This window comes from Chiloscyllium plagiosum, unplaced genomic scaffold (assembly GCF_037043375.1).
Source record: "Chiloscyllium plagiosum isolate Xiang-an unplaced genomic scaffold, Cpla_swu_hap1 HiC_scaffold_6, whole genome shotgun sequence".
In the NCBI taxonomy this organism is placed as follows: Eukaryota; Metazoa; Chordata; class Chondrichthyes; order Orectolobiformes; family Hemiscylliidae; genus Chiloscyllium; species Chiloscyllium plagiosum.
The window spans coordinates 71709421-71735473 of record NW_028270144.1 but is presented as its reverse complement, the minus strand read 5'-3'; the positions used below and the strand labels follow the sequence as shown (position 1 = coordinate 71735473).

The following is a 26053-nucleotide window of genomic DNA, read 5'->3' as shown; positions in this document are numbered from 1 at the left end:
ACGCTCCGCAAGTAGCCGGCCTGTCTCCCCAATATAGAGGAGGCCACATCGGGTGCAGAGGATGCAATAGATGATATGTGTGGAGGTGCAGGTGAATCCGTGGCGGATATGGAAGTTTCCTTTGGGGCCTTGGAGGGAGGTGAGGGGGGAGGTGTGGGCGCAAGTCTAGCACCTCCTGCGGTTGCAGGGGAAGGTGCCGGGAGTGGAGGTTGGGTTGGTGGGGGGTGTGGATCTGACGAGGGAGTCACGGAGGGAGTGGTCTTTACGGAATGCTGATAGGGGAGGGGAGGGAAATATATCCTTGGTGGTGGGGTCCGTTTGGAGGTAGTGGAAATGACGGCGGATGATGCGCTGTACATGGAGATTGGTGGGGTGGTAGGTGAGGACCAGTGGGGTTCTGTCCTGGTGGCGGTTGGAGGGGCGGGGTTCAAGGGCGGAGGAGCGGGAAGTGGAAGAGATGCGGTGGAGGGCATCGTCGACCACGTCGGGGGGGAAATTGCGGTCCTTGAAGAAGGAGGCCATCTGGGTTGTGCGTTTTTGGAACTGGTCCTCCTGGGAGCAGATGCGGCGGAGTCGAAGGAATTGGGAGAATGGGATGGCGTTTTTACAGGGGGCAGGATGGGAGGAGGTGTAGTCCAGGTAGCTGTGGGAGTCGGTCGGTCGGACTCCTCCATCGTCAGACCACAACAAAACGACGGTTGGAGGAAGAACGCCTCATCTTCCGGCTAGGAACCCTCCAACCACAAGGGATGAACTCGGATTTCACCAGTTTCCTCATTTCCCCTCCCCCCACCCTGTCTCAGTCAAATCCATCAAATTCAGCACTGCCTTCCTAACCTGCAATCTTCTTCCCGACCTCTCCGCCCCCACCCCAGTCTGACCTATCACCCTCACCTTGACCTCTTTCCACCTATCACATTTCCAACGCCCCTCCCCCAAGTCCCTCCTCCCTACCTTTTATCTTAGCCTGCTGGACAAACTTTCCCCATTCCTGAAGAAGGGCTTATGCCCGAAACGTCGATTCTCTTGTTCCCTGGATGCTGTCTGACCTGCTGCGCTTTTCCAGCAACACATTTCCAGCTCTGATCTCCAGCATCTGCAGTCCTCACTTTCTCCTTCAAGGAATTCATACCTCGCAAACCCAGTCTTTCCTCATAACGGAGACTTTTCAACTCATGCAAAATCCTGGTGAATTTCTTCTGCACCCTCTTCAGTGTAATCACATCCTTCCAATAGTGTGGCAACCAGAACTGCACACAGTATTCAATCTGTGGCATAAGCAATGTTTTATGAAGTTGTAAGAAGACTTCCTTGCTTCTATATTCGAAGCCCTGGCTAGTGAAGGTAAGCATCCTGTTTATGTGTACTGACACCTTCAGGGATCTATGGACCTGTACATCCATCTTCCTTTTTGTTCCTCAGTACTCTCTAGGGACTTACCATTCATTGTGTATGTCTTTCACTTATTAGGCCTCCCAAAATGCATCACCTTGCACTATGCGTGACCAACTTCTATCTGCCCTTGCTCTGCCTAATTTACCAGCTTATCAATATCAGACTGTATCCGGAGACCATCCTCTTCACTATCAACAATACCAATTTTCATGTCACCTGTAAACATATCAATCTAACCTTCTACATTCACATTCAACTTTAATGTACAAAACAAACAGCAAAGATCCCAACACCAATCACCACGGTACACCACTGGACACAGATTCTGATGACAAAAACAACCCGCCGTCACCCATTGCCAATTCTGAATCCAGTTTGCCAACTTGCCTTGGATCCCATAGGCTCTTACCTTTTGGACCAGTTTTCCATGTGGGATCTTGTCAAAGGCTTTACTGAAGTCCTGTAAACCATATCAACTGCACTACCCTGACTGTCCCTGAACTATCCCTGCCTTTCCAAGTGTTGACTAGTCCTGTCCTTTAGAATTTTTTCCAATAATTTCCCTACCACTGACATCAGACTGCTCTTGTAGTTATCAGGCCTATCTCGGTTGCCTTTTTAAACAGAGGAACCACACTAGTTATCCTTCAGGCATCTGGCAATTCATCTGTCACAGCGAAGTTTTAAAGATCTTCAACAGAGCCCCAACAATCTCCACCCTTGTCTCTCATACCAGTCTGGGATACATTTCATAATGTCCTGGGGATTTATGCAACTGGATGCCCGCTTAAACACCAAATAATTCCTCCTTATTAACCTTAATACGTTCCAGAATATCACCATCCCAGCTGAAATCCCCAGCTACAATAACCTTCTCCTTTGTGAATATAGCTGCAAAGTACTCATTTAAGATCTCGTCCACACACCACTGACTCCACGCACAGGTTGCCCCTTTGGTCTCTAATAGGTCCCACTCTTTCTCTCATAATCCTCTTACTCTTAACATAATGATAAAAACCCTTGAGGTTTCGTGGATTCCATCTGCCAAAGATATCATGGCCCCTCTCAGCCCTCCTAATTTCCTTTTTAAAGCAACCCACTACATTCTATAATTTAGAAGGGCATCTCTTGTTTTTAATATGCTGCATCTGACATATGCTTCCTTCATTTTCTCAATCCACCTGTTGGACTATAACCTGGTGTCATGTGACTTCTGGCTTTGTCCACCCCAGTCCAACACCGGCACCTTCACAACTTTCATCATTATAAAACTCTCATTATCCCCGAAATTCAGGTTTGCATGAACTTACTACCATTGCCCTTCACTCTTAGAGGAACATGCTGGCTCTGAACTCTCACAATACAACTTTTAAAAGACTCCCACTTTCCAACTGTAGATTTATCTACAAATTGCTGCACCCAGATCGTTTGCCAGATTCTGCCTAACGATATTGAAATCGGTCTTTCCCCAGTTTAGACACAACATCTGCATTATCTTTATCCCTTCCCATAATGGCTTTGAAATTCAGAGCTGTCAGTTAAGTTGATCAGTTTTTTTAAAACAAGTTTTAAAAACTGCAATTTTCTGAATAATTGTCACTAGATACTAAGTGGAATCTATATCCTGTACCACCATCATGAGCAAGCTACTTCCATGCACTGCTGTAAATATTGCACATTGCATCCGTTAAACCAAATTAACTAATAAGCTAGTTTCAACAAGAGACAGCACTCAGAATTAAAAGTATATTGTTCCTTCTGTAAATGAATGCCAAAACAATTTAAATTTTTTTTTCGAACAGAAATTAAGGTGGTTTCATTAAATTCTTTGAGGACAATCTAAAGCAGGAGTTGAGAATAAGGATAGCAATAGTAATTTCTTTCAGGAGTGACTATGTAGCTAATTTCTGGGCCAAAGAGAATGCAAACTGATCTTAGGCCTCCAACAAGGGATCACAAGAGCACTAACTATTAAACTAAACACAATTACTCAAATAGCTGCATTAAGAGAGTACTGCAAATAATAAACATGCAGATTAGAAATTGCTCAGTGAATTTTTAGTGATGTACACACTATCAATTTAAACAGAGTACTGAACTTTCAGGAGATAATTTACTGAATCTACAGTCAAAGACTATGACATAGCAAGTACCACAAGTATACACAAGACTTTATTGCATTGCACATATTAAAATAGCCTCAAAAATGCTCCAAGAACTGATGCTTCACAAATTAAGAAATCGGTGTATAAAACCTGAAGAGAATTTATTACTCTCCAATAATTCTGTCCTGCAACATTAAATGCAAGAAACACTGAGATTTTCAGAGTGACACTTCATTACAAATGCTTTGCCATGTCAACAAGTCATAACCATCTGAGAACTGTTATATTAAAACTATCAATTGTTAATAAAAAGAATAAACAAACATAAATATCCAATTATAAATATAAATAAAACACCATCATACACAAACACTACAATTACTTTGAGGACTGCTAAACTAATTGTGGCAATGAATACCAAATCTTTGTAATTAAATCATTATCAGGATTTTCAATATGATAAATACTTAACTAATAATTAATTTAAAGTGAGATTTGCAGTACTTTCAGTGATCAAATCACTTACTAGCTTCACAGTGTAAATAAAATCCAACATTTGGCAGACACAATTTTCAATCACTGCAAAGCGCACAAAATTATCAGTTGCTTGCATGTCTGGAGAGCCAGATTTGACATCTACTTCAGGAAGCTGAACCTATAGAGCAGAATTTAGAGGACTGCTTCCCAAACACTTTTCTGGTGTAACACTCTTGCCTTGATGTGGGGGAGGGATGATTTTCCAGCTCTTGTCCAGGAGCAATGGGGTGGGGAGAACAGGAATTGTGCATGTGGGGAATTGATGAAAAGGCAAGCTTGCTATAAAACAAAACCCAAAAAAAAGTAAGACATTTTTTGCAACAACTATTGTATCTCAGAACAGACAATTAGACCATGCCCACCAACAAAATAAAATATAATGATTCAAAAGAGCTTTCCACTTCTCAGATACAAATTTGAATCCCAGTGCTACGTCTGAGGTCATAACTCCAAGATCTCTACAAGCAAAGCATTGTTTAGATATTAAAATAGTAACATAATTTTGAAATATTAACACATCTAACATTTCTGAGACTTATTTACCCTTTGGCTGCCTAACAGCTCTACAAATTAACTAGTGTCTCCAGAAAATACTCTGAATTACTTAGGAGTTTCACAATTGTCCTTCAACTCCTGAATTAAGGAACAGAACATCAACACATCAAGTTCTTAACTTCCGAGAAATGCAGACATTATTATCACATGGTCGACTTGGCCATGATGCATCTCAGCCTCATTTCCACTAATATCATTAATAATCCCTTGGATGACAAGCAAAAATCCACCAATCGAACTCATGAAGTCAATGTCTTCAAAAGAGATATTTCTGAAAAACCCACTAATTTTTATTTAAAGAGCTATTGCTACTCTAACTTAATTACATAGCAATCCAAAACTTTCATTCCCCAGGCAAAATTGGTGGTGTTCCTCATTTTTCGACAAGGAGACTTGAATAACTTCAGCACATCAACTTGAAAGTTAGTACAACATGCTGCTGCACAAAGCATATACTCTGGAAATTATAAACTGTTGGGATTTCTATTATGTACTTTAAGATTTAGTTCATAAAATAACTTTGTTGATTGAGAGAAGAGGTCATGGGAATCTGCATAATTTAATGACAATGGTTAAGCGCAAAAAAGGAAAACAAACTGTACTCTAAAGAAATGTGAACTCCTGACAAGTTGATTACTGCCATGGATCAAACTATACTTGTAAAGGTGCTTCAACATATAATTTATTTGTGCATCACACACTCCCCACCCAAGTATGAAATAAAAATGCATTTATAGCATACTTTTCATGTCATCAGAATGTCCGAAAACACTCCACAACCAAAGAAGTGCTTCTAAAATGTAGTCGCTGTTATAAGGAAGAATGTCAGCAGCCAATTTGCATGCAATAACCCTGTAAAAATAAACATTACCCAATGAGAAAAATGTTTGTGCTCTTCTGAAAAATAGTCCCATGCAAGGGCAGATGAGGCATTGGTTTAATGTTTCATTCAAAGGACAACAATTTGCAGCACTACACTGGAGTGTCAGCGTAAATTTTGCACACAAATCTCTGGAGCAGAACAACAAATTTGTAGAATCATTTTGCCTCTCTTTCTCCACCTTTCTTCAGAAATTTCTAAGTATTTTGCATGAAATCTTACAAATTACTGCAAATCACGTACGTAGTTCCATGTCCCTGTAACTACATTACTACCTCACTATAATTATTAAAGGATCTCAAGTATGCAATTATAAGCAACATTTCAATCTTCATTCATAAACCATCAGTCTATATGCCATCTTTTCACAAACTGAAGTGAATCTTGATTTTGCATGTTTTTGTCAGAAACAGCAACTGTATAAAACAGCATTCTCTCCTGTACAAACAGCACTACATGGTCAACTAACAGTGACATGTGTGAAGTTCTCAATATGCGAAAGCTCTGTTATATCTCCTATCAACAATAATGAAACATTTGTGAAAATTCTGAATAATACTAAGTTGAGCAAATTCAACAGTGAAACTGTGAACATAGGAACCAACTTTCAATAAAGTAGTTATTGTCTGTTTTGGTTCAAGATAACAGTATCACTTGCAAGTGCAAGAACAACCTCAATTATCCAAACAAGACAGACGGGGAGTATTTTGTTGGGATAACTGATTGTTTAAGTTCAGATCTGCTATCCGAACAATGGAAGCATTTACGGGACTTAATCTTGTTCAGATAATCTGAAATATGGATAATTGATGTTCGGATGACAGAGGTTGTTCTGTATTTGTTGATTTGAAAATCAAGTTAAATTTGATGACTGGCAGGTGACATTTACTTTTGTCTTTACTGATTTCAATATGAACATTAAAAAGTAAATAGATTGTAGCACTAAATTTACCATTATGTGGGAGGCAGAAGAAACTTTCAGCTGTAAAAGCATTTCCAAAGATTAAAAACAAAACAAAATCAATGCTTTTAATTTGCACTTTTAAACAAGAAAATTTATGATTTAAGCTACAAAGTCAGAGCCATTATGGCACAGGAGGAGGCCATATGGGTGAGTCTATAACACGACTGAAACTCAGCTGGAGTAAGACTAAGTGTCTTAGAGAAGTGCAAAAAAATTAATACTTTGACACAAATTAAACAATGCAAAGAGCAGTAATCAAGTGGCTAAACTGCTTTCAAACATTACACAGAGCTTAATATTTTAATTAAATCTATACCAAAATGTAGACTCTAGCTATCATTATCCTTACCATTTAATTCCAGTTGTAAAATCTCTTCAAATCACATTCCACCAGAGATCAAAAGTCTAAGTGAAAAAATGACTTCCATATTGGATCTTATAATTCTCACAATACTCCTATTTTCAAACATGCTGAACAAAGCTAGAGGCTAGATGTTGTTCCAGAAGCAGGGGAGAAATCCGTTCTCCCTTTGTGCATTTAGAAAATAGGTTGCTGGCCTGCCTAGTTAACGGAAGAATTATCTACAGGACAGAATGCACTTTATTGCCGAATGCACAAGACAGAAAACTATTTGTAAACTTCTTTTCTTTCCCTCAAGCTTCGTAACCTTGACACATGGATACATAGAAAAGTGATAATTTAATTATTGGGCCTAGTTGCAAGGCAAAAATGGCTTTTAATTTTACTTTCAAATTTGTTCTTTTTTGAATGTCTGAATGAAGGCTTACAATGAACATATCTAACAGACATTGCAGAAACAGCCCCACTGTATTTGAAGATTTACAGATAGGGAAGTTTTATATATATAATACACACCACAATACTCCAGAGTTCAACTGTGAGCAAAGAACGAGAGCAATGCAATAAGCAGTCAATAACATGGTTCACATTTCAACCCTTCTTATACTTATGTAAAGATCAATTTTCATATAAACACATTAAACAGACAATAACATACTCTGAAAGCTACAGCGCTTACCAGCAGACTAAAATGAGACAAATAATGCCTTGAGCTGCAATAAACCCACAACCAAGACTAAAACTTTCACAGCTCAGACTTTTATAAACAACTACATAAAAAGGGGTAGATGTATTAGCCAAGGTAAATCAGTAGCTTTTACTTTACAAATCAGTGTTATATTTGAACTTTATCTCACACTGATAACTACCTGCCTCAATGTAAAACAAACATTCATCCCTGATATGCACTAGAAACAAACAAATGATGAAATCACACACTCTTAGCCCTTAAATTTCTTTTTTAATCATAGTGAATGGAAAGTAAATTACCAGGAGAAGGAGCATCAAACTTGCTGTGAAGGCCTGAAAATTTAAACTTGAAAAAAGGTAATGCATTGCAGACTCTGTCTCAGAGCCAGTCCATAGATTGAGTGCTTGGGTTTTGAGGAGAAAAGTTGCTTTTGTATTCATTATCTTTCCTTCCAGTACAGCCTCTCTTTATTCCAATGCAGGAAACAAAACAGGTGTGGAGATCTGAAATAAAAACAAAGTGCGAGAGAAACCCAGCTGGTCTGACAGCATCAGTGGAGACAGAAGCACAGTAAACTTTGAGTCAGTATAATTCATCTTTAGAAGTGGAATTCCAAAGAAGAGTCCAACTGGATTTGAAATGTTAACACAACTTCTCTCTCCACAGATGTTGCCAGTCCCAAATTTCTCCAACACTTTGTTTCTCGTTATTCCTCTTGCCTTTACATCAACCTAACATCTTTCATTCTGCACGGGATAATTTCAAATTGAGCCACACTCCAATAACCAAAAAGCTGTTAGAAAGTGAGCACTTTCTCAGCAAATCAGGAGCTGGCAATATTAAGTAATATTCTTTACATGTTTCAAAATTCAAAATGAAGTGTTTGTAATAAAATTAATAGCCATCTTTCCAAAAGGGAAATAATTCAATTGATCTTAGGTACAATTGCATTATGTGAAACTAGAGGCAAGTTGCATTTAAAGAAACTAAAAATGCAAGAAACTAGCTTCTTCATTTCAAATCAACTTCTCTGCAACAAGTCATCAGTAAAGAGTGCCAGTTGATAAAACTGTCCTGAACGTACATATTATATGCATAATTCTCATGTACAAATTACAGTACAGTTTTCTCTACTGTTCATATGTCTCAGAACTGATGAAGCCAATGGACTGCCTCAAACTGGAAGTTTAAGTTCCGTATCTAAAATGGATTTATGCAATCAACATTTCCCTTTGGCAGATACCCACCTTCATATAAACTCTGAGACAAGACCAATTTCTCACACCCTATGGACCCTCTTCATAATGAAGATTTAATACAATTACAGTTCAACAATGAAAACCTCAAGACTGATGAAGCAGGATGTACAAGTTTGCAGGTCTTTCAAATTATTCTAACAAATAGAGCAACTAGCCTTTAAGAAAGCAAAAGGATGGAGTTTTCCCAGTGATGTGGGCAATGAATGGCACATCAATTGAAAAAATATGGTGAGATCAGAAAAATGAAATTCTCAACATTGACAAAAAACTTTCCTCGCAAGGATTGAGCGGAAAGGCAAGAATCTGGCTAGTGAGCAGTAAGAGGCAATTTGCAGGCATTGATATTTCATTGTTACCTATTCTCACCTCATTTACATGCAGCATACTCTCAATCCTCAGCCAATAAATGTATCAAGGCTGTTACTAACACAGTTTGTGACAGATCACACCACTTCATCTCACTTCCTAAAGACAAGGTCAGTTCTACAGTCTGGGCAGTAAATCTTGCCAAGATAGATGGTTTCCCCTAGGTGAAAGTACTGAAGTGAACAGTACAATGTTAAAACTGCAGAAATGGACAGTACTTCATTCCTAATTAGCAATGGTGCAAGGATAAAGCACCAATAGTTACAACACTGATAGTTCCCTGAAGGCTTAGATCACTCATCAACAACAATTCTGGCACCATACCATTTTATTGTTTGCTGATTACAAGATCACAACTGTTCCCTCATGTATAATCTCCAAGAGTTTTTAATATCACATGGAAAAGTTTTTGTTATGAAGAGAGATTTGATTGTACAGGCTAGCATTGTTTTCCTTGATGCAGAAAAAATGTATGTGAGCTGTCTAAGTGTAGAGAAAAAAGGAGACACCTTAGAGTGTACATGTTCAGATCATTGAAGGTAGCAGGATAAGCAGATAAGGTGGTCCCAGTAAGAACATAAGGCACTTTCCTCAAAAGGCCAAATTCTACAATATTAAAGTAGGGAGTTTGTGCTGGAACTGCAAGAACACTGTTTAGACTGCAGCTGAAGTACTGCATACAGTGCTTGTCACTACATTACAGGAGTAGTGAGATCGCACGAAAGAAGATACAGAAGAAATTTAGATCAATGCTGCCAGGAATAGAAAATTTTACCTATGAGAAGTAATTGAATAAGGTCAATTGTTTTCTTCAAAACAGAAGAATGAGGAAAAACTTAAATGAAATGGATGTAATTATGAGCAACCTAGGTAGTGAGAACAGAACCTACTGTGAACACAGAACTCACTAACCATGAAACATCATTTTAAAAGAACTTAGAGGAGGAGTAAAGTTGAATTGAAGAATAATATTTTCACCCAGAATATGGTTGAGGACTGGAACACTGTCTGAGAAGACATTAGAAGCAGAAAAACATGCGGATACATACTAGAGATGTCATAACTTAGACACCCAAGATGGAAGGTAGGAAAAAAACTGGATAGCTTTTTCAATGAGCACAGAACAATGGGCTGAATCCCCACTTCTGTGCTGTAAATTTTTCTATGTTTGCATAAACCAACCATGCTATTTAGGCTGTTAATCATTAAACTTATATCAAACCAAGAAACAATGTCCCATGGCAGACTGAAGTAGAGTCCATCTGGATCCAGACTGAAGACTAATATAGCCTGAGGGTCAACCTTGTACAATAACGACTGCATTTGGATTGAAGTGAAACCAGATGCCCATATGCTGAGAGAGAGAAAAAAAATCACAGCAAGAGAGCTCCAGACTCATTTAACAGCTCCAGAGTTTTAAAACATTTTCAAGAGATATTAAGTTAAAATATAAATCTCCAAGTAACACTGCCAAATGATGTCCTCAGCTCCTCCAGCAGACACTGGCAAAACAATACTACTCTTCCAGCATTGCCATGCCAAAAATATTGGCATGGCACAAGTGCTAGAAGATGTAGCAGAATGACAGCAAAATACCAGTTTTTTTTCCAAACCAGGAGTAAAAAAATTATTTTAAAAAATTCGAACATGGTAATTAATACTAAAAATGTAAAATATATTTCATATAATACGCCAAACTACATCCAGGGTCATGGAGTCATACAACATGGAAACGTTCCCTTCAGTCCAACTATCCATGCTGAACATAATCCCAAACTAAACTCATCCCACTCATCTACTCCTGGCCCATATTCCTTCAAACCTTTCCTATAGTTATCCAAATGTCTTTTAAACATTGTAACTGTGATCGCATCGATCACTTCCTCAGGAAGTTAATTCCACATGTAAACCACCCTCTGTGTAAATGATTTGCCCTTCATGTTTTTTTTAATCTCTCCCCTCCCACCTTAAAAATATGCTCTCAGTCTTGAAATGAGGGAAAAGAGATCGACAATTAACCTTATGTATACCCCTCATGATTTTATAAAACCTTTATATGGTCATCTCTCAACCTCTTATGCTCCAGTGCACTTGATATATTTGGAGTATTCCCAACGATGTAATCCTTTTAAAAATTATAGTAATGATCTCCAAATACAAATTCCATTGTGGCTCATGCTATAAAAATCCATGTCATTCACAAATATCCCTCAGGGTGGAAAACTTGTCACGTAAAAAGAATCTGATCTGACACTGACTGACACTACATTCTTCATCCACCAGTCTTCCAAATAGCCTAATAAAAGTGAAATTCTGCAGTAAGCAACTTACCAAAGCATTTCCACCATCTCCAAGTACAAGTTGGACTACGTTAAAATATTCCAGATTAGACTACTCAAAAAGCTCAATGATGATCCAGGATGAGGCATCACCAAGTTAAACATGCATGAACTTTCTATGCACTGTATCCACAACTGTTTAACTACAGCGAGGCTCTTTTGTCAGTACCTTCCAAACACAAGATCAACAAAGCATCAAAAAACACCATCTGCAAGTACTTTCCAAGTCACATACCATTCTGACTTTGAATTAACAAAGCACCATAATCACTAGGCTAAAACTCTAGATCACCCTCCTTAACAGCACTGTGGCCATATCTAGATCACATCAATTGCATTGTTTCAAGGGGATAGCTCAGTAACACTTTCAAGGATGGTCAATACATCGTGGTTTTCACCAGGCAAACCTATACTGTCAACCAGTAAATACTTTAGCCTCAAATCAAGCAAAGATTTGGGCAATCATAGCTCATTAAACCTATTCAGCACAGTTCCTGATACTGGATCAGGAAAGCACAAAATAGTCAAGAAAACATAGCTGTACACTTGAAATCATATTGGTCAACCAACAACCAAGACTTCATCACCATCACTGGAATTGGCCTGTTCCAAAAATAGCAAGATCAGATTGCTTCATTTATTTTACATGTCAACTTATGGGTTTCTGGCACAAGTATAGGAAACACTGAAAACAAATACTAAGCATGCTACGGAAAATGTTTATTTGTGCTACTCACTTAGTTAGACAGCCTGATCCTAAAACTGTACAGCTAACAAACCAGCAGAACATGGCAGCTAAAGTTTAACCATTATTGTTCAACAATTTCCTTTAGCAGTGCCTTTAGAATTTCAAAATAATTTATTTATGAGTTGCTCTAATTACTTTCGTTATCAACTGACTTGCTTACTCCTCCTCAAACTATAAACAGGTGATTCACCCAATTTTTTTGCATGAAATTAGATGGTATGCCAGCACTCACTATCTGGTCTCACAACAATGCCCAATCATGCCTTTGTCACAAATCTGCACTACATACTTCCAGCTGAAAAGTCTTCATACTAGGAGCAGGAACACTAGGTTACCAGCAGCAATGAACTGCAGCATTCTTGCTATTGCTCAATCTGAACAAAGCTTTTTACCATGAGCCAGAAATCAAACCAGGAAACCTCTTGCTTTTTATGATTCAGACACAGGCATTACCTTTAAGCCATTGGGTACATACTCAGCTACTTAACCATTATTCAAGTTTATCTATCTGCCTTATAGTTTTCCAAAATAATGGAGCACTGTGCCATTAGATTTGATTCCACTTAACTTGACAATGGGCTAACCTTTTACCCAAGTTGGAAAACAATCAACAATCTATCAATTTGCAGTCCATGATTTCCAAGTATTTAACAACACAGACCTGTATTCATATACATTTTCACAAGGAGTTGTGCTGGGTAAACATACATTGGTGAATAACTTGTGCTACATAGATAAACATTAACTTTGCCATGATGACAATGAGGAAAACATTACTGTCTAGCAGGAACAGATTGTAAGCACCAACATCAGCTCCACTGCTGGATTCCTGCCATCACTGGTTCCAGCATTCAAGTTCAATGATCTAATGTCAACAGAATTATTAATCCCCATCAAGTGCCCTCCAACATATATTTTTTTAAATGGAAAAATGATACCATCCCCTGTGATCTGAAACAACTGCCAGTAAATCACTCTACCCACTCAGTAGGTGTTAAATAGCATTTTGTAGGTAAACATATTAAGGTAAAAACATGAAATGTCTCAGAGGTGCAAATTTACCAAAAACTGAATACAACAATACTGATAATTGGAAAAAATGTTTTACTAGCTGACATTTTAAAAATTCATTGTAAATTAGTAATATTCTCATGCGCTTAAGACTATTGGAGATTAACAGTACCCAAAGTAAATATACATTAAATTCTTATTGGACAATTGCTATGTAATAAGTGGTGAGAAGAATGGCATAATGTCTTAAAGGTTCTTCTTTAAGACAGAGAATTCCTAATATATGCTGCATTCACAGTAAAGAGTTCAGAGTGTGGTGTTGGCAATGCACAGTAGGTCAGGCAGCATCCAAGGAGCAGGAAAATCGACGTTTCAGGCATAGGCCCTTCATCAGGAATGAGGCTTGCGGGCCGGGGGGCTGAGAAATAAATGGGAGGGGTGGGGGGTTAACTTCCACACTGCATTCACAGTAAATTCAATTTAATATTAACATGAAATTGGTTGATCTCTTCCTTCCCAGAGATAACCTACAAAGGCCAAATGAAACCCTAAATTGGGATGATAAAATATAACAAATGAGGAGGCAGGTGTCTCGAGTCTGCACCATCTACCAATAAACTGATCTGAATGGGCCTTAACTCCACTCTCCTGCCCACCCTGAAAACCCTCAACTGTACTGTAGATTAAAAATTTGTCAGATTCAACCACAAATACATTCAATAACCCAAACTTCACTGATTTCTGCAGGAAAAAGAATTTTAAAGAATAAATGACCCTTAAAAAAATTCTCCACATTTGTGCCTTAAATGGAAGACTTATCTTTTTTTTAAAATGGTGGTTCCTCATTCTCGAAATACATCCCCAGCATCAACCCTGTCAAGCCATCTCAGAATCGTGTATTCCAATAAAATCACTTCTTAATCTTCTAAATTCAAATGCATACAGGATCAACTTGCTCAGACTCTTGTCAAAAGCCAAATCTTCATTCCAAGAATTAGCACAGTGTATCTGTGAACCAGTTCCAGGCAAATCTCTCTCGTCAGAAGGCTAAAACTATACTCTGTGTTATCTCCCCAATTCCCCTGTGTGATTGCAGCCTCCCTATGATAAAAGGTCAATATTCCATTTAACATTAACAAGTTACTGAATGCAAACTCTACGATACATGTACAAAGTCACCAAGTCCCCTATATTGCAACATTGTGTAGTCTCTTCCATTCAAGTAATATCCTGTCTTTCTATTCTCACTGCCAAAGTGGGTAACCATACATTTTTCCACATTCTACTTCTCTGCCAGCTTTTTGCCCATTCATTGAACCAATCTATGTTCCTTTCCAGACTTGTTTCATCCTCCTCAGAACTTCTTATCTATTTTTCCATTGTCAAAAAATATGGCTACGTACACAAGCACATTCAACTAATTATTAGTGTAGATAATAAAAAAAAGTACCCAGCACTGAAATCTGTGGCACTCCACCAATGAGTCTGCCAGCCTGAAAATGGTTGATTTTTCATGTTTCCTACTATTTAGCTAATCCTCCAGTCATGCTAATGTATTACACCCAAGACCATGAGTTCTTATATTGCAGAAGGTATTTTCTTCAATGCCTTTTGCATATCCAATACACTAACTACTGGTATTCCTTTATTGTCCCTATGTGGTGCATCCTCGAAAGAACTAGCAAATTTGTTAGACACAACTTCCCTTTCACATCCTATTCTATGGAAATCCCAAAATACTTCATGTTCCCAGATGTGCCAATGTGCCAAATAACTTGGCATGAAGCAGGGTAAAAAATAATTCAACATGTTTGTGTTAACAGTTTGTGGTTTCTCATTCCTTAAAATATAAGAGTTTCCTTTGCTATAAAATCAGTCAAGTAAAAAAAAACACAAATCATAATAGCATGCCAGACAAAGAATGAAAAATCCAATTTATAGTCATTTCTAAAAAGGTAATCGCTACAATGACTTTGCCCACATAGGGTAACCACTAAGTTCGACTGATCATCTTTCAGTTCTCAATATAATCTAAAAGGTTAATATCTGAAATTGTAATCTGTGCTGGAGGGATATGAAAATAAGATGCAAAAATATGATGAGAATTGTTGCTCATGGATGGTAAACACTGACAGATTATTTGGACTGCACGGCCTGATCTCACATTATAAATATATATTTCTATTGTTATGATACCAATAGACAGTGAGACAACTGGACAGGTCAGATCTTCAACTGAAAGCTAGTTTGATGGTATGGTGATCTTTCACATACATTTAGCATGTTAAAACCAAATCTGCAACATTACAAAGACATCTATGATTCAAAAGCAATTAAGATAAAATCAAATAAACTAAGCTATTTAATAATAACAAACTAAGATTTCAAAACACATAGTACAATACAATTCCAGCTATTCCCAATACTATCCTTTTACAGTACTCAAATACAAGAGACAGCATTCCCTTTCACACTTGTAAGTTTGACAATTTCTTTCCCACTTCCCAGCCCTGAGGTTAATCCTCTTCCTTAAATTATTCCCAGTATCAAACTTAAAGTTTTCTGAGCTTGAAATAGCCCCTTCACAGTTCTAACCAAACATTTCTGGTCTGGAATTTTGAAACTAAAACCCTCACACTGACATAACGTATTTGCCAACATTGCTGAATTAACTCCTTCTCCAGGGGACACCATCCTTACATCTGATCTAAGCAACATCTTATGCAAACTGCCCCAAACGTTTTCCAAAGTACAAATCAATTCTTCCAAAGAAAAACCTTGCAATGTTTAGTCTCTCCAACCAAACCTTTTCACAACATAGACAAATTGCTATTTTCACTCCATGAAGGTTTCAGTCACCTGCTCTCTAATACATACTGGTTTAAAATTTTGACTCCTAAAAGACTGACAAGTTAATAACCATGGCAGCATGGTGGCTCAGTTATTAGCACTGCTGCCTCACAGCACCAGGGTCCCAGGTTTGATTCCAGCCTTGCGTGATTGTGCAAACTCCACACAGACATTCTCCCAGTGTCTGCGTGGGTTTCCTCCAGGCGCTCCGGCTTCCTCCCGCAGTCCAAAGATGTGCAGGTCAGGTGAATTGGCCATGCTAAATTGCCCATAGTGTTAGGTGCATTAGTCAGAGGGAAATGGATCTGGATGGGTTACTCGTCAGAGGTTCGGTGTGGACTTGTTGGGCCGAAGAGCCCGTTTCCACGCTGTAGGGAATCTAATCTAATTTAATAACTAAACCCCTTCGTACACACAGACACTAGCTCAAAATCCAAACTCAATAAAATAATACTTACTAACTTACTGATATGTATTATATTAATATTGTAATGCCTATCATTGAAAGTCTCATTTTAAATGCTCTCCAACTGAACTGGATTTAAACTTTGCATTCTCATTCTTGCATTGTATTCCATTATAAAAACCCATTAAAACAATAGATTTTCACACTGCTCAGTAACATTTTTATGAAAACATACGTTGCGCAGGAACCCTTGCACGCCACTCACAATACATAGGTTACATAAACTACACAAGTTTTTAAACAACCCAAGAATTTTGAACATTACTTTTCAGATTTTTCCAGTATTAACTAATATTTGTTTTTTTTGTGTGTAACACTAGTTTTGAGTTTAATATGATTTAAAGTGATATTAAAGTGCTTACAGACACCAGAATGAACAGGAACGATTTGTAGCAACATTTCACTCATATCTTTAAAATGTATTACTTTTGTCTGCATCAGTTGATAGTTTAGCTCACACGTCTCCCATAGAGGAGCAACACAACATCAACACAAACAGTATAGGCTGCATTTCCACAAACAAAACGCAGAGACAAAGATTTCCAATGTAATATTGTGGTTAGTACAGATAAAAATATACTTCTTCAAGACATAGCAATACTAACTCTAAACTCAAGGACATGGTGAAAATTGCTACCATTCTTCATTTACATCCAGATAATTGTTTGCCCTTCAGTTTTCGAGCAAATAAAAGGAGCCATTTGGGAATTGGCATAAAATGGAAAGTCAGATCTTTATTTTTTTAACTTGACTATTATTTCTACACAAATTAAATTAAAAAATTACCTTATTGTAAATACTGTTGCTTTATTGTATCAGCTTGCACTCTTCCTTTATGTTTTACAAGAAAAATGTCAGACTGCTGGAGTCCTTTCGTACTTCAAAAATCCAATATCATACACAGCTCACAAAACATGAAAAGCTCAACTTTCAAGTAGCACATTGGAGACATGAAGTTGGAGTGAACAATTGAAATTATATAATGCTACAATATCTTGCAAATATCACTATTTCAGCATCTTAATTATTTAAACACTTTGAAAAATTCTGGAAAATGTTTCCATTATTCCTTCACTCAAAATGTTTCTACAATTTTGTTTTCAATTATCACATGAGCATGCACAGTTCCAAAACTGTCAGTCTCCAAATTGAATTAAAAATATCAAGTAAAAAAAAAAGGTTATTTGCTTCTGTAAACTGACTTGCATTAACTAGCTAGATCACACATACTACATCCTAAACTGGGACCCTGAATTTATTTCCAGGCCTATGCCTATTTTTAAAAGAGAAATCACCTTGAGATCAAATAACCAGATTCGGATCACTTTAAAACTATAAAGTTAGCACCCAACACATTCTGGACCAGATTCTTGTAAATTGTTTTGTACACAGGGAACATAGTTTCAATGGTTTGCATTTATGTAGCATTACAAATTGGCAAAACATTCCAGAAGGATTCAGAAGCACTATAAAACAATACTTGACAATAAATCTCATAAGCAGATAAACGTACAGATGACCAAAAGCTTAGTATAAATGGTAAGTTTTAAAGGATGTCTTAACAAACAAGAGGAGTACAGGAACAGAAACTTAGGGAAAGAATTCCAGATCTTAGGATATTAACTATTGAAGGCAAGGTAGCCAAAAGCAAGATAAAGGAAATTGAGCATAAACAAATCAACAGAATTGGAGGATCAGAGTTCTTGAACATTGTTAGAAATGCTAGGAGAAAGTGAGGATTGCAAATGCTGGAGATCAGAGTAGAAATGCTGGTGATTACAGAGTTGGGAGAAGACCAAGCAAGAATTTGTACACAATCTCAATTTTAAAAATAACATAATGCTGCTGAACAATGGAGGGCATCATTTACAAGGGTTGATGATTTCACGAGACATATTGAGACAGGAAACAGGTGACAGGCTTTGGAAAAATTCAGCTTTACACAGGGCAGACGAATGACCCATGAGAACTGAATAGTCAGAACTGGCAGGTAACAAAAGCTTGGGTGAAAGTTTCAAAAGATATGCTGAGACGGGGCAGAGATGGATCATGCTGCACGAGGCAGAAGTAAAACTGATGGAAGAGAGCACTCAGGGTCACAGCTAATGTGCAACTCTTAGTTGCATGCAACATTAGGTTTCCCTATATACAATGATCGCAAGGTGAAAGATTTTCTCCTGTCTCCCAGCTGCCACTGCAGTAACACTCTAAAACAGGCCCTTAATTCTGCCATACCCAAGGACCCAAACAACACTTGGTCCCTAAGCAGAAAATAAATGCTGTTCTTCCTTCCTCCACAGATTTACTGCAGCAGGTCAAAGGCAGAAATGTTGGCCAGAGAAAACCGTTGCATGTTGAACTGCAAGCAACTGAAAGCTCGGGGCCAGTTTTGCAGTCAGAATATGTGCTCTGCAAAACGGTCACTCAGTTTGCGTTTTGTCTTTGTCATGTACAGGAAACCAGATTACGAGCAGCAAAAACTTTAGACTAGATGGATGAAGTGTAAGTAAATCACTGCTTCACCTGGAAGGAGTGTCTAGGGCCTTGGATAGCGAGGATGGAGGAAGTAAACAGGCAGTTGTTGCCTATTTAGAAAATCTGTTTTCTAATCAATCTGTTCAGAGATGTTATTACACACCTATGGAGCTGGTGGGACTTGAACCTAGGCCTCTTGCCTCAGAGATAGGGATACTACCACTGCATCACTTGACTTCACTGCTTTTGTACAAGGTAGCTATAGTTGTGAAATTGAATCCTAAAAAGCATATATTTTACTAGCATCCAATATTAAAAATGAAACTTATCTAATCACTGTAAATCTGTAGCTCAAATGTGTGGCAGCTGCACAATATAAAATCTGATCTACATCATCAGACAACACCAGGTTACAGTCCAACAGCCTTATTTGAAATCACAAGCTTTCGAACTATTTCCCCTTCATCAGGTGAAGTATCTGCTGACTTGTTTCCACTCAAAAAATAATAGAAAATCTAGACTTGGCTCCCCTAAAACACTGTATGCTAGGTCAATTGAATCTTTTATGACTGCAATTGGTTCGGCAAATGGATCAAGGTGAATAGAACAGAAGTAGGTAAAGGAAGTTGAGGTATATCAGTCTATCTAATAACAGAATGGCCAATTCGGTTTGTATCTCATGTTTTATTGCTCATCATATCTATTAACATTTTTAAATTATACATACATCTCTGTTCACTTCCTATTTATAAAAACATATTTCTTGCTATATATTCATCACACTTCTGCATCAACATGCACAATATCCACATTTACAATGTATTAGCTTCATAATTTTGCAATTAAACCATCCTCTCTGAAGCATTTCGATGTTACATTTGCTAGTTAATATAGCCTATGCTGTAAAAACACTCCTGTGGTGTAGCTAACCCTATTTTTCTGTTTAAGATAGTATAACCTTTGCTAAAATTATATAAACATAAAGAAACTGCATAAATTTAAAACAGGGATTGAATAGTGTCTGTGTCCTGGTCTAATAATCCCACACTCTAAATCAATTTGACCTGAAACTACACTTGGTTTTGACTATCCATTGGATGCTACAACAGATCAATGGTTAGTTGCATACTTATGCAGTTTGTATGTATGAAGGAACCAAGCAAGAGCAAGCACATTTCTGACATCACATTCCTTCTATAACTTGATTTTTTTTTCTTTAATCCTGATAATATTTATTTAACTTGCTTAAATGCCTAACTTTTAAAAATAAACATTTAGTTACATTGGAAACTGAATTGCTTCATGCCATGCTCATAGCAGTTAGTACATGGAAACAAGTTAGACTGGTAGCATTAAGTCCAACAACTGAAGTAACTCTCCATCCTTTGAAGCTGATTTTGTTTATACTACACTTATTTGAAATCTGAAAATATATATATACACACATTAAATACAGATATAATTGCATCCTCCTTACAACTTAAAATTGGACCATTTCCTAAATATTATAATGTTATGTAATGACTCAAAACACTGGTTAAAAAATCTGAATGAGCATATCTGTCATGCCCTTTCATGTCTGGCAGAATACTGTTCTCAATTATCATTTATGCCCTTTTCAGTACTCCACAACAAAAGCTGCAACCACATACAATGCTGATTTAATAACGGAAAATTATAGGTAGCATAAGCAAAACAAGATACATTACATTACGTTTTTCATTAGTTTACCAAATATACAACTGTCAATTAAATTAAATGTAATAAGTAGTATCATGTTTAAACAAAAGGCACAAAATTCTTCTCCCTGGCCCCATACAAGACATTTTAATTTTTAAAAAAAAACACAGATAAATCTCTAATTTGGACAGAGACTGATAAAAATATGCTATGCTGAAAATGCTAATGTGTTAAAAGATAAACAACATCCTGATGAAGTGCAAAAACTTAAAAAGCAGACAAATGTAAAAAAAACGTTTTAAATTGGATGCCTGGAATCGTGGTACAAAACTCTCATGCACTTTTACACTGAATATGTCTTCCTGTATCCAGCACAAAAGCCAAGGGGAATATTTTTCCAGTGGAAGTTGATCATTCCTAGGCATTTCCAGCATGAATTTAGTACCTGAAGCAATTGTGTATCTTGAACAAATACAGAGAGACTGTCCAGTGTGGCCAGTGAGAGACTGTCCAGTGATGAATAAGGCTTCAAATTCCAACTTCCAGCCTCAAAATAGGCCTGGGTTTTATAGCTGAATCCACCAACTCTGTACTTAGAGTGTTGTTGATACTGCTCCTCTTCAGTGATGTCCTCTTCAAAGTACACATGGCAATAGGCAAGGACTGCGGTCAGACTCTGCTGAGATGGCCTTCACATAACATTGACTATCGACAGGTTCAAATTTGAGGTATTATGTGACTGTCGTCAATCATGAAACCAGACACCAGAAGTCAATTGCTTCAGAAGTAAAGAAAATTAGGGAAATATTTAAAAGACAAAGCTTAAAAACTCAATCACTGTGCTCCAAAGTCTCAATAAACACATACATAGATTGGGTGAAAACAAAATAAATTGAAGTGAATTCAATAAGCATGTCATGAGAAAACCATAGGGTGAAATAGAACTTTTTATTTATTAGGCACCTTTTAGTCATCGCAGCACTTCTAAAATTTGGCTTGCGCATTGACTTGACATAATACACAGGGTGTGTCATTTATCATTTCAGCTTTTGATGAGCACTACAAATTCCATTGATCACCTGTAACTTGTAACACAATTAAACATGAAGATACTGCAAAACATACTTAAGGACATTTGCACTTAGTCTGTCACAATCATGCCAAAAATTTAAAGTCATATAAAATATGTTGTAAAAAACATGAAGAAATGAAAATGTAAAAGTTGTGATGCAACACACAACTTTAGACATGCAAAATAATGTTTTTATTGAGAAATCCTCCCAAAATGTGTTTTCTGAACATAAAGCCAATTCAGCATAAAGCCAATAAATGAAAGATCTCCTTGGAAATGCTAAACAAAAACTGCTTAAAATTCATTGAGGATATCTGCCATGTACACTTCTGAATAGAAATGGATACCAAAAGTTGCCTTGACATCCAATACAACCAAAATAAAACCTTTTAAATTTCAAACAAAAACCTGTTGTGCAAAAAAGATCAAAACAAAGCCACCTTTTCACTCAAACAGGTCAATGCAATAATCGTTTCACATCAGATTTGGCATTAAGTTTGGGCACCATGAATCTGATTAGCATTAAATAAGAAGCTTTAATAAACCCCTCATTGCTTTACTTCCCTTCCTTATTCTCATTTCCTGTGAATTTTACCTTACCTGACTTTGATTGAATGGCTAAAAAGTCTAAATTATGTTTTACCATAAAATATGCTAGTATTCAGGCAAACATTAAAAATATTTGGTGCACCCCACTTACAGCTTGAGCTGTCGTGGCAGTGACCCAATAGAGTGAAGTAATTGCTGCAAGCATGGATGATCAACAAAGGCTTTCTCGTTTCGAGCGATCCAGCTGGCTGGTACGCCCCGATCAACATAAGCATGCAGTAGATGTAGTGAGAACCCTTGTCGTTTGCAGGAATTAACACGATAAAAGATGACTGAACTTAACCACATCAGGTACCACACTCGGAACTTAGGAAGAAATGAAGCCAATTTCCTCTTGTCTGGGAACTCTCTACTCTCCACTGATGCCTGAATTCAAAATTCCTTGTGAACATGTTGATCGGATTGGTCTGAGAGTTCGCTTTAAATTACGTGCAACCAACATCTCAGCCCAGTTGTGACAGGATTTAGGAATTTCACACTTCAAATTTGGTTCATAGTCATTTTGAGCTTTTCCTGTGTTCGCCTATAGCTTTATCACCCTGAAGTCGGAGTCATTGCCAGCTAAAACCTAAATCAATCCTTAAAAGTGCAACATTGAAAAAACAGGATCTAGAGTACACCATTTATAAAATCGGATTCTGTTGGAATAAATGTGGCTACACACATTGGACATAAGCTTTGTTATGAGACATAGAAATTAAAGAAATTACACTAACCTTGTACACTTGCCCATATGTACCGTTTCCGACGACTTCAACCAATTCAAATATGCCCGCTGGGTCCTGAAAAGAAATTTTGAAATAAACGTAATTATATTACAAATCCCAAATCTGATCGAGCCGGATCATGGTGAAATGCAGCTGTTGCGCCCTATTTCCAGGCACATGCCAATACATGCACAAACAAAGAAAGCTCTCAACTACCCCTGTTCTTCCCATCAAAACCTAACTACAAAAAGAAAATCCTGACAACTAACTGATTTTCACACGACTTCACTTTTCTGTGTGAATTCTCCTGAAGGCTTGAACAATTGCATCCGCTTGCGTCTCGAGTTCGCATTGTCTTTATATAAACTGTTTTCCTTCTCTCCTTCAAAACCAAGCCTACACTCACCCGCAAAGAGGAGAGATCTATCTCCACTAGACTTTTAGCAGGAGAGTCGTTCGCCATTTTCGTTAAATTTGTCTGAATTTTTCTTCTTTACTGTCCTTGTCGGGTGGAATTCGTGCATTTATGGCTGCATACGAGCTTTGGGAAGTTGCTTCCTCCTCTTCTTTATGCCATGATCTAGTGGCAGTAGCTACAGCTCCCAGCTCTCCCCCTCCCTGAGCCACACAAACACAGGAAACCGCCCGGACTCTCTCTCTCTCACTGTCTCACTCACTGACTCACACTCGCTTCGAGAGCGAGACTCCGCTCCGCTCCGCCCCGCCCCGAGAGGCACGCGGCCGGCCAACCGGCCGAAGTTTGGGGGACGCGCGTGGCCGGGCTCGCACACCGCCGCTGGGCGCGCTCCCCCAAAAGCAGAATTGGCGCAGGCGCCTGGGTGCCGCCGCTCTATCCAACAAGCTGTGTTTATTCATTCAGTGCCAGGTTTTCAGCCTCTGCTTACTGCAGACTTTCAGCGTGTTAATGATTCCGGGGGAAACAAAGACAGGCTCTGTCTCTGTTATGTTCGGAGCGCGTGCACGAGCCATGGCTGTGAGGTGTGCGCGCACCCGCGCACGCTGTGAAACTCTTGCAACGCGTCAAACACCAGCGGAAAACACGCAAGCTTTTGGCTTCTGGGTAACATGCCGGTCTGTCCCCACAGCCGACAACACTGCTGAGCAGGAGGGGGGTGTCCGCAAAGCCAGACAAAAAGGTCATTCATATTCATAAAGGGGTGTGGTGAGGAATGAAAAAAAAACAGTTCACCAAAGTTTCCGGCGCATTTAATGAGAACACAGGCTCGGATTTGTAACAGGGATCTAAGAAGCAATGTTTGGACAAGTAAAATAGGAGTTCGTCAGGTTAATTATTCCGTAAAATGTAAACATCGGAGAAAAACACAAGCACAATAACATGAGCATCTTGTAACCTGGGTCGCGCATCGGCGTCACGCAATTACAAAGCACAAATCGTTAAGAGGTGTTTTCATAAAACCTTTCGACAAAAGAAAATGTGGAAACTGACAATTGTGGTTTAACACATTGTAATGGACTGCATGAAATATGGGACAAGAACAATCGACAATATAGACATTAAGTACAATTTCATTTCACGAAGGGCCTCCTTACTGCTTGCTGTAAAATCTTTATATCGTTAATTTCCTTCACAGTGCCATGTGCAGAATTTTAGGGAACGTCTGTTAACTGAAATCGGAAACTGAAAAGCGAAGATTGCAGGTCATTGTTTGAACTGTAAAACGTGTGTCTTTATACCGCCCATACAGAAGAGAACGTCAGGGATATTTTTGAATTCTAAAATGAGAACTAAAACTTTTTTAAGTTTTAGCAGCCAATACACGCAGGCGTATATTTATTAGCGCCAATAACAACAAATTCAAGGCTGGGTTGCGTTTACATATTTTCGCGTTATGTTTGACAGAGTCGAAGCTTTCATTAAAACTATTGGCCGGCTCCTTATATTAAGGTAAGACTATCGATCACAAGTCACTGATGTAGGTGAAACTGACAAATAAAATGAAAAATCGATTAAACCAGCATTTCTACAAATGTCAAGATGAAAACATCTACAAGAAACATGTTCTCCAAGATTCAACACATATAGCGGTTGGAATTGTTTCATGCAGCAGATAATTATTAAGTAATTGGGTTGTACAATGAGGAGCTGCGATCAATCCTTGAAAGCCATGGGGAAGTTGCATTCTGTGATCGTCCACCGAAAATGCATTTAAAAGCACTCTGTTTCACAGTAACAAGTTACACAAAAATATTTCATTAAATATCAGGCATTAAATTTTGCAACTGGCTGTAATATGTGTTCGACGAGCTGCAACTGAGCCATCGATAAATGTAACAAACTGCACGTCAAAGATGGTACGAAAGCCGACCGACCTTTTATAAAAAGTATATCAAAATGCTGAAGCTAAATTGCATGCCCAGTGCTGCAACCAAAAAGATGCTGGCGCCCATACGAAATTGAGAATATGAAAATTTCACCTGGAGCTTACTTTGAAGTAAACGATCTTAAGTACATGGGTGGGTGAGGCGTCACCTACTTTGGTGTACCAAAATGCTTTATTTAAAAAATACACTGACCTTCTGAAGAATGAAAGATTTGCGTTTGTATAGGGATTTCCACCGAAAATCTCAGAACGTTTTTCAGCTATTGAAGTATTTATGAACTTTAATCACAACTGGGAAAGGAGACAATTAATTTGTGACCAACAAAGCCCCACAAATAGCAATGTGAGTATATCCACACTGTTATTGTGAATTTGGTTCAGGAATAAATATTGATCAAGTCATTTGGCATAATTCCCCTGATTGCTAAAGCTGTGTCACGCGATCTTTTGTATAAATCTAAGCAACTAGATGAGACATCAGCTAAACAAACCAACGGAAAGACTGTACCCTAGCAGTGCAACTTTCCCTCAGTACTGCATCGAAGTGTCAGCCTCGAATTGTGTGCTAAACTCCTAGTGTGAAACTTGAATCCTGAACTTTATGACTCTGAGGAAAGAGC

General features: G+C 38.0%; 1 protein-coding gene and 1 long non-coding RNA gene across 6 annotated transcripts in view; one reads left to right on the top strand and one right to left on the bottom strand.

Annotated features, from left to right (window-relative positions):
- The window catches only part of map4k4 (mitogen-activated protein kinase kinase kinase kinase 4), a 279063-nt gene extending 253304 nt beyond the window's left edge, over positions 1-25759 (bottom strand). For 3 of the 5 annotated variants that reach the window (XM_043691713.2, XM_087988114.1, XM_087988115.1), the window contains exons 1-2: positions 23477-23774; positions 23080-23145 (exon numbers count right to left, since the gene is read on the bottom strand). In XM_043691713.2, coding sequence (XP_043547648.1) covers positions 23080-23145; positions 23477-23533 — 123 coding nt within the window. In that variant the 5' untranslated portion in view covers positions 23534-23774. Of the gene's footprint in view, positions 1-23079; positions 23146-23476; positions 23775-25626 lie in introns of those variants that run through there. The other 2 variants (XM_087988113.1, XM_087988112.1) reach the window with 2 other exon arrangements.
- LOC148149785 (uncharacterized) overlaps positions 25639-26053 on the top strand; it is a 57009-nt gene continuing 56594 nt past the window's right edge. Inside the window, exon 1 of the long non-coding RNA XR_015757431.1 lies at positions 25639-25776. This is a non-coding gene — a long non-coding RNA (uncharacterized LOC148149785). The remainder of the gene's footprint in view (positions 25777-26053) is intronic.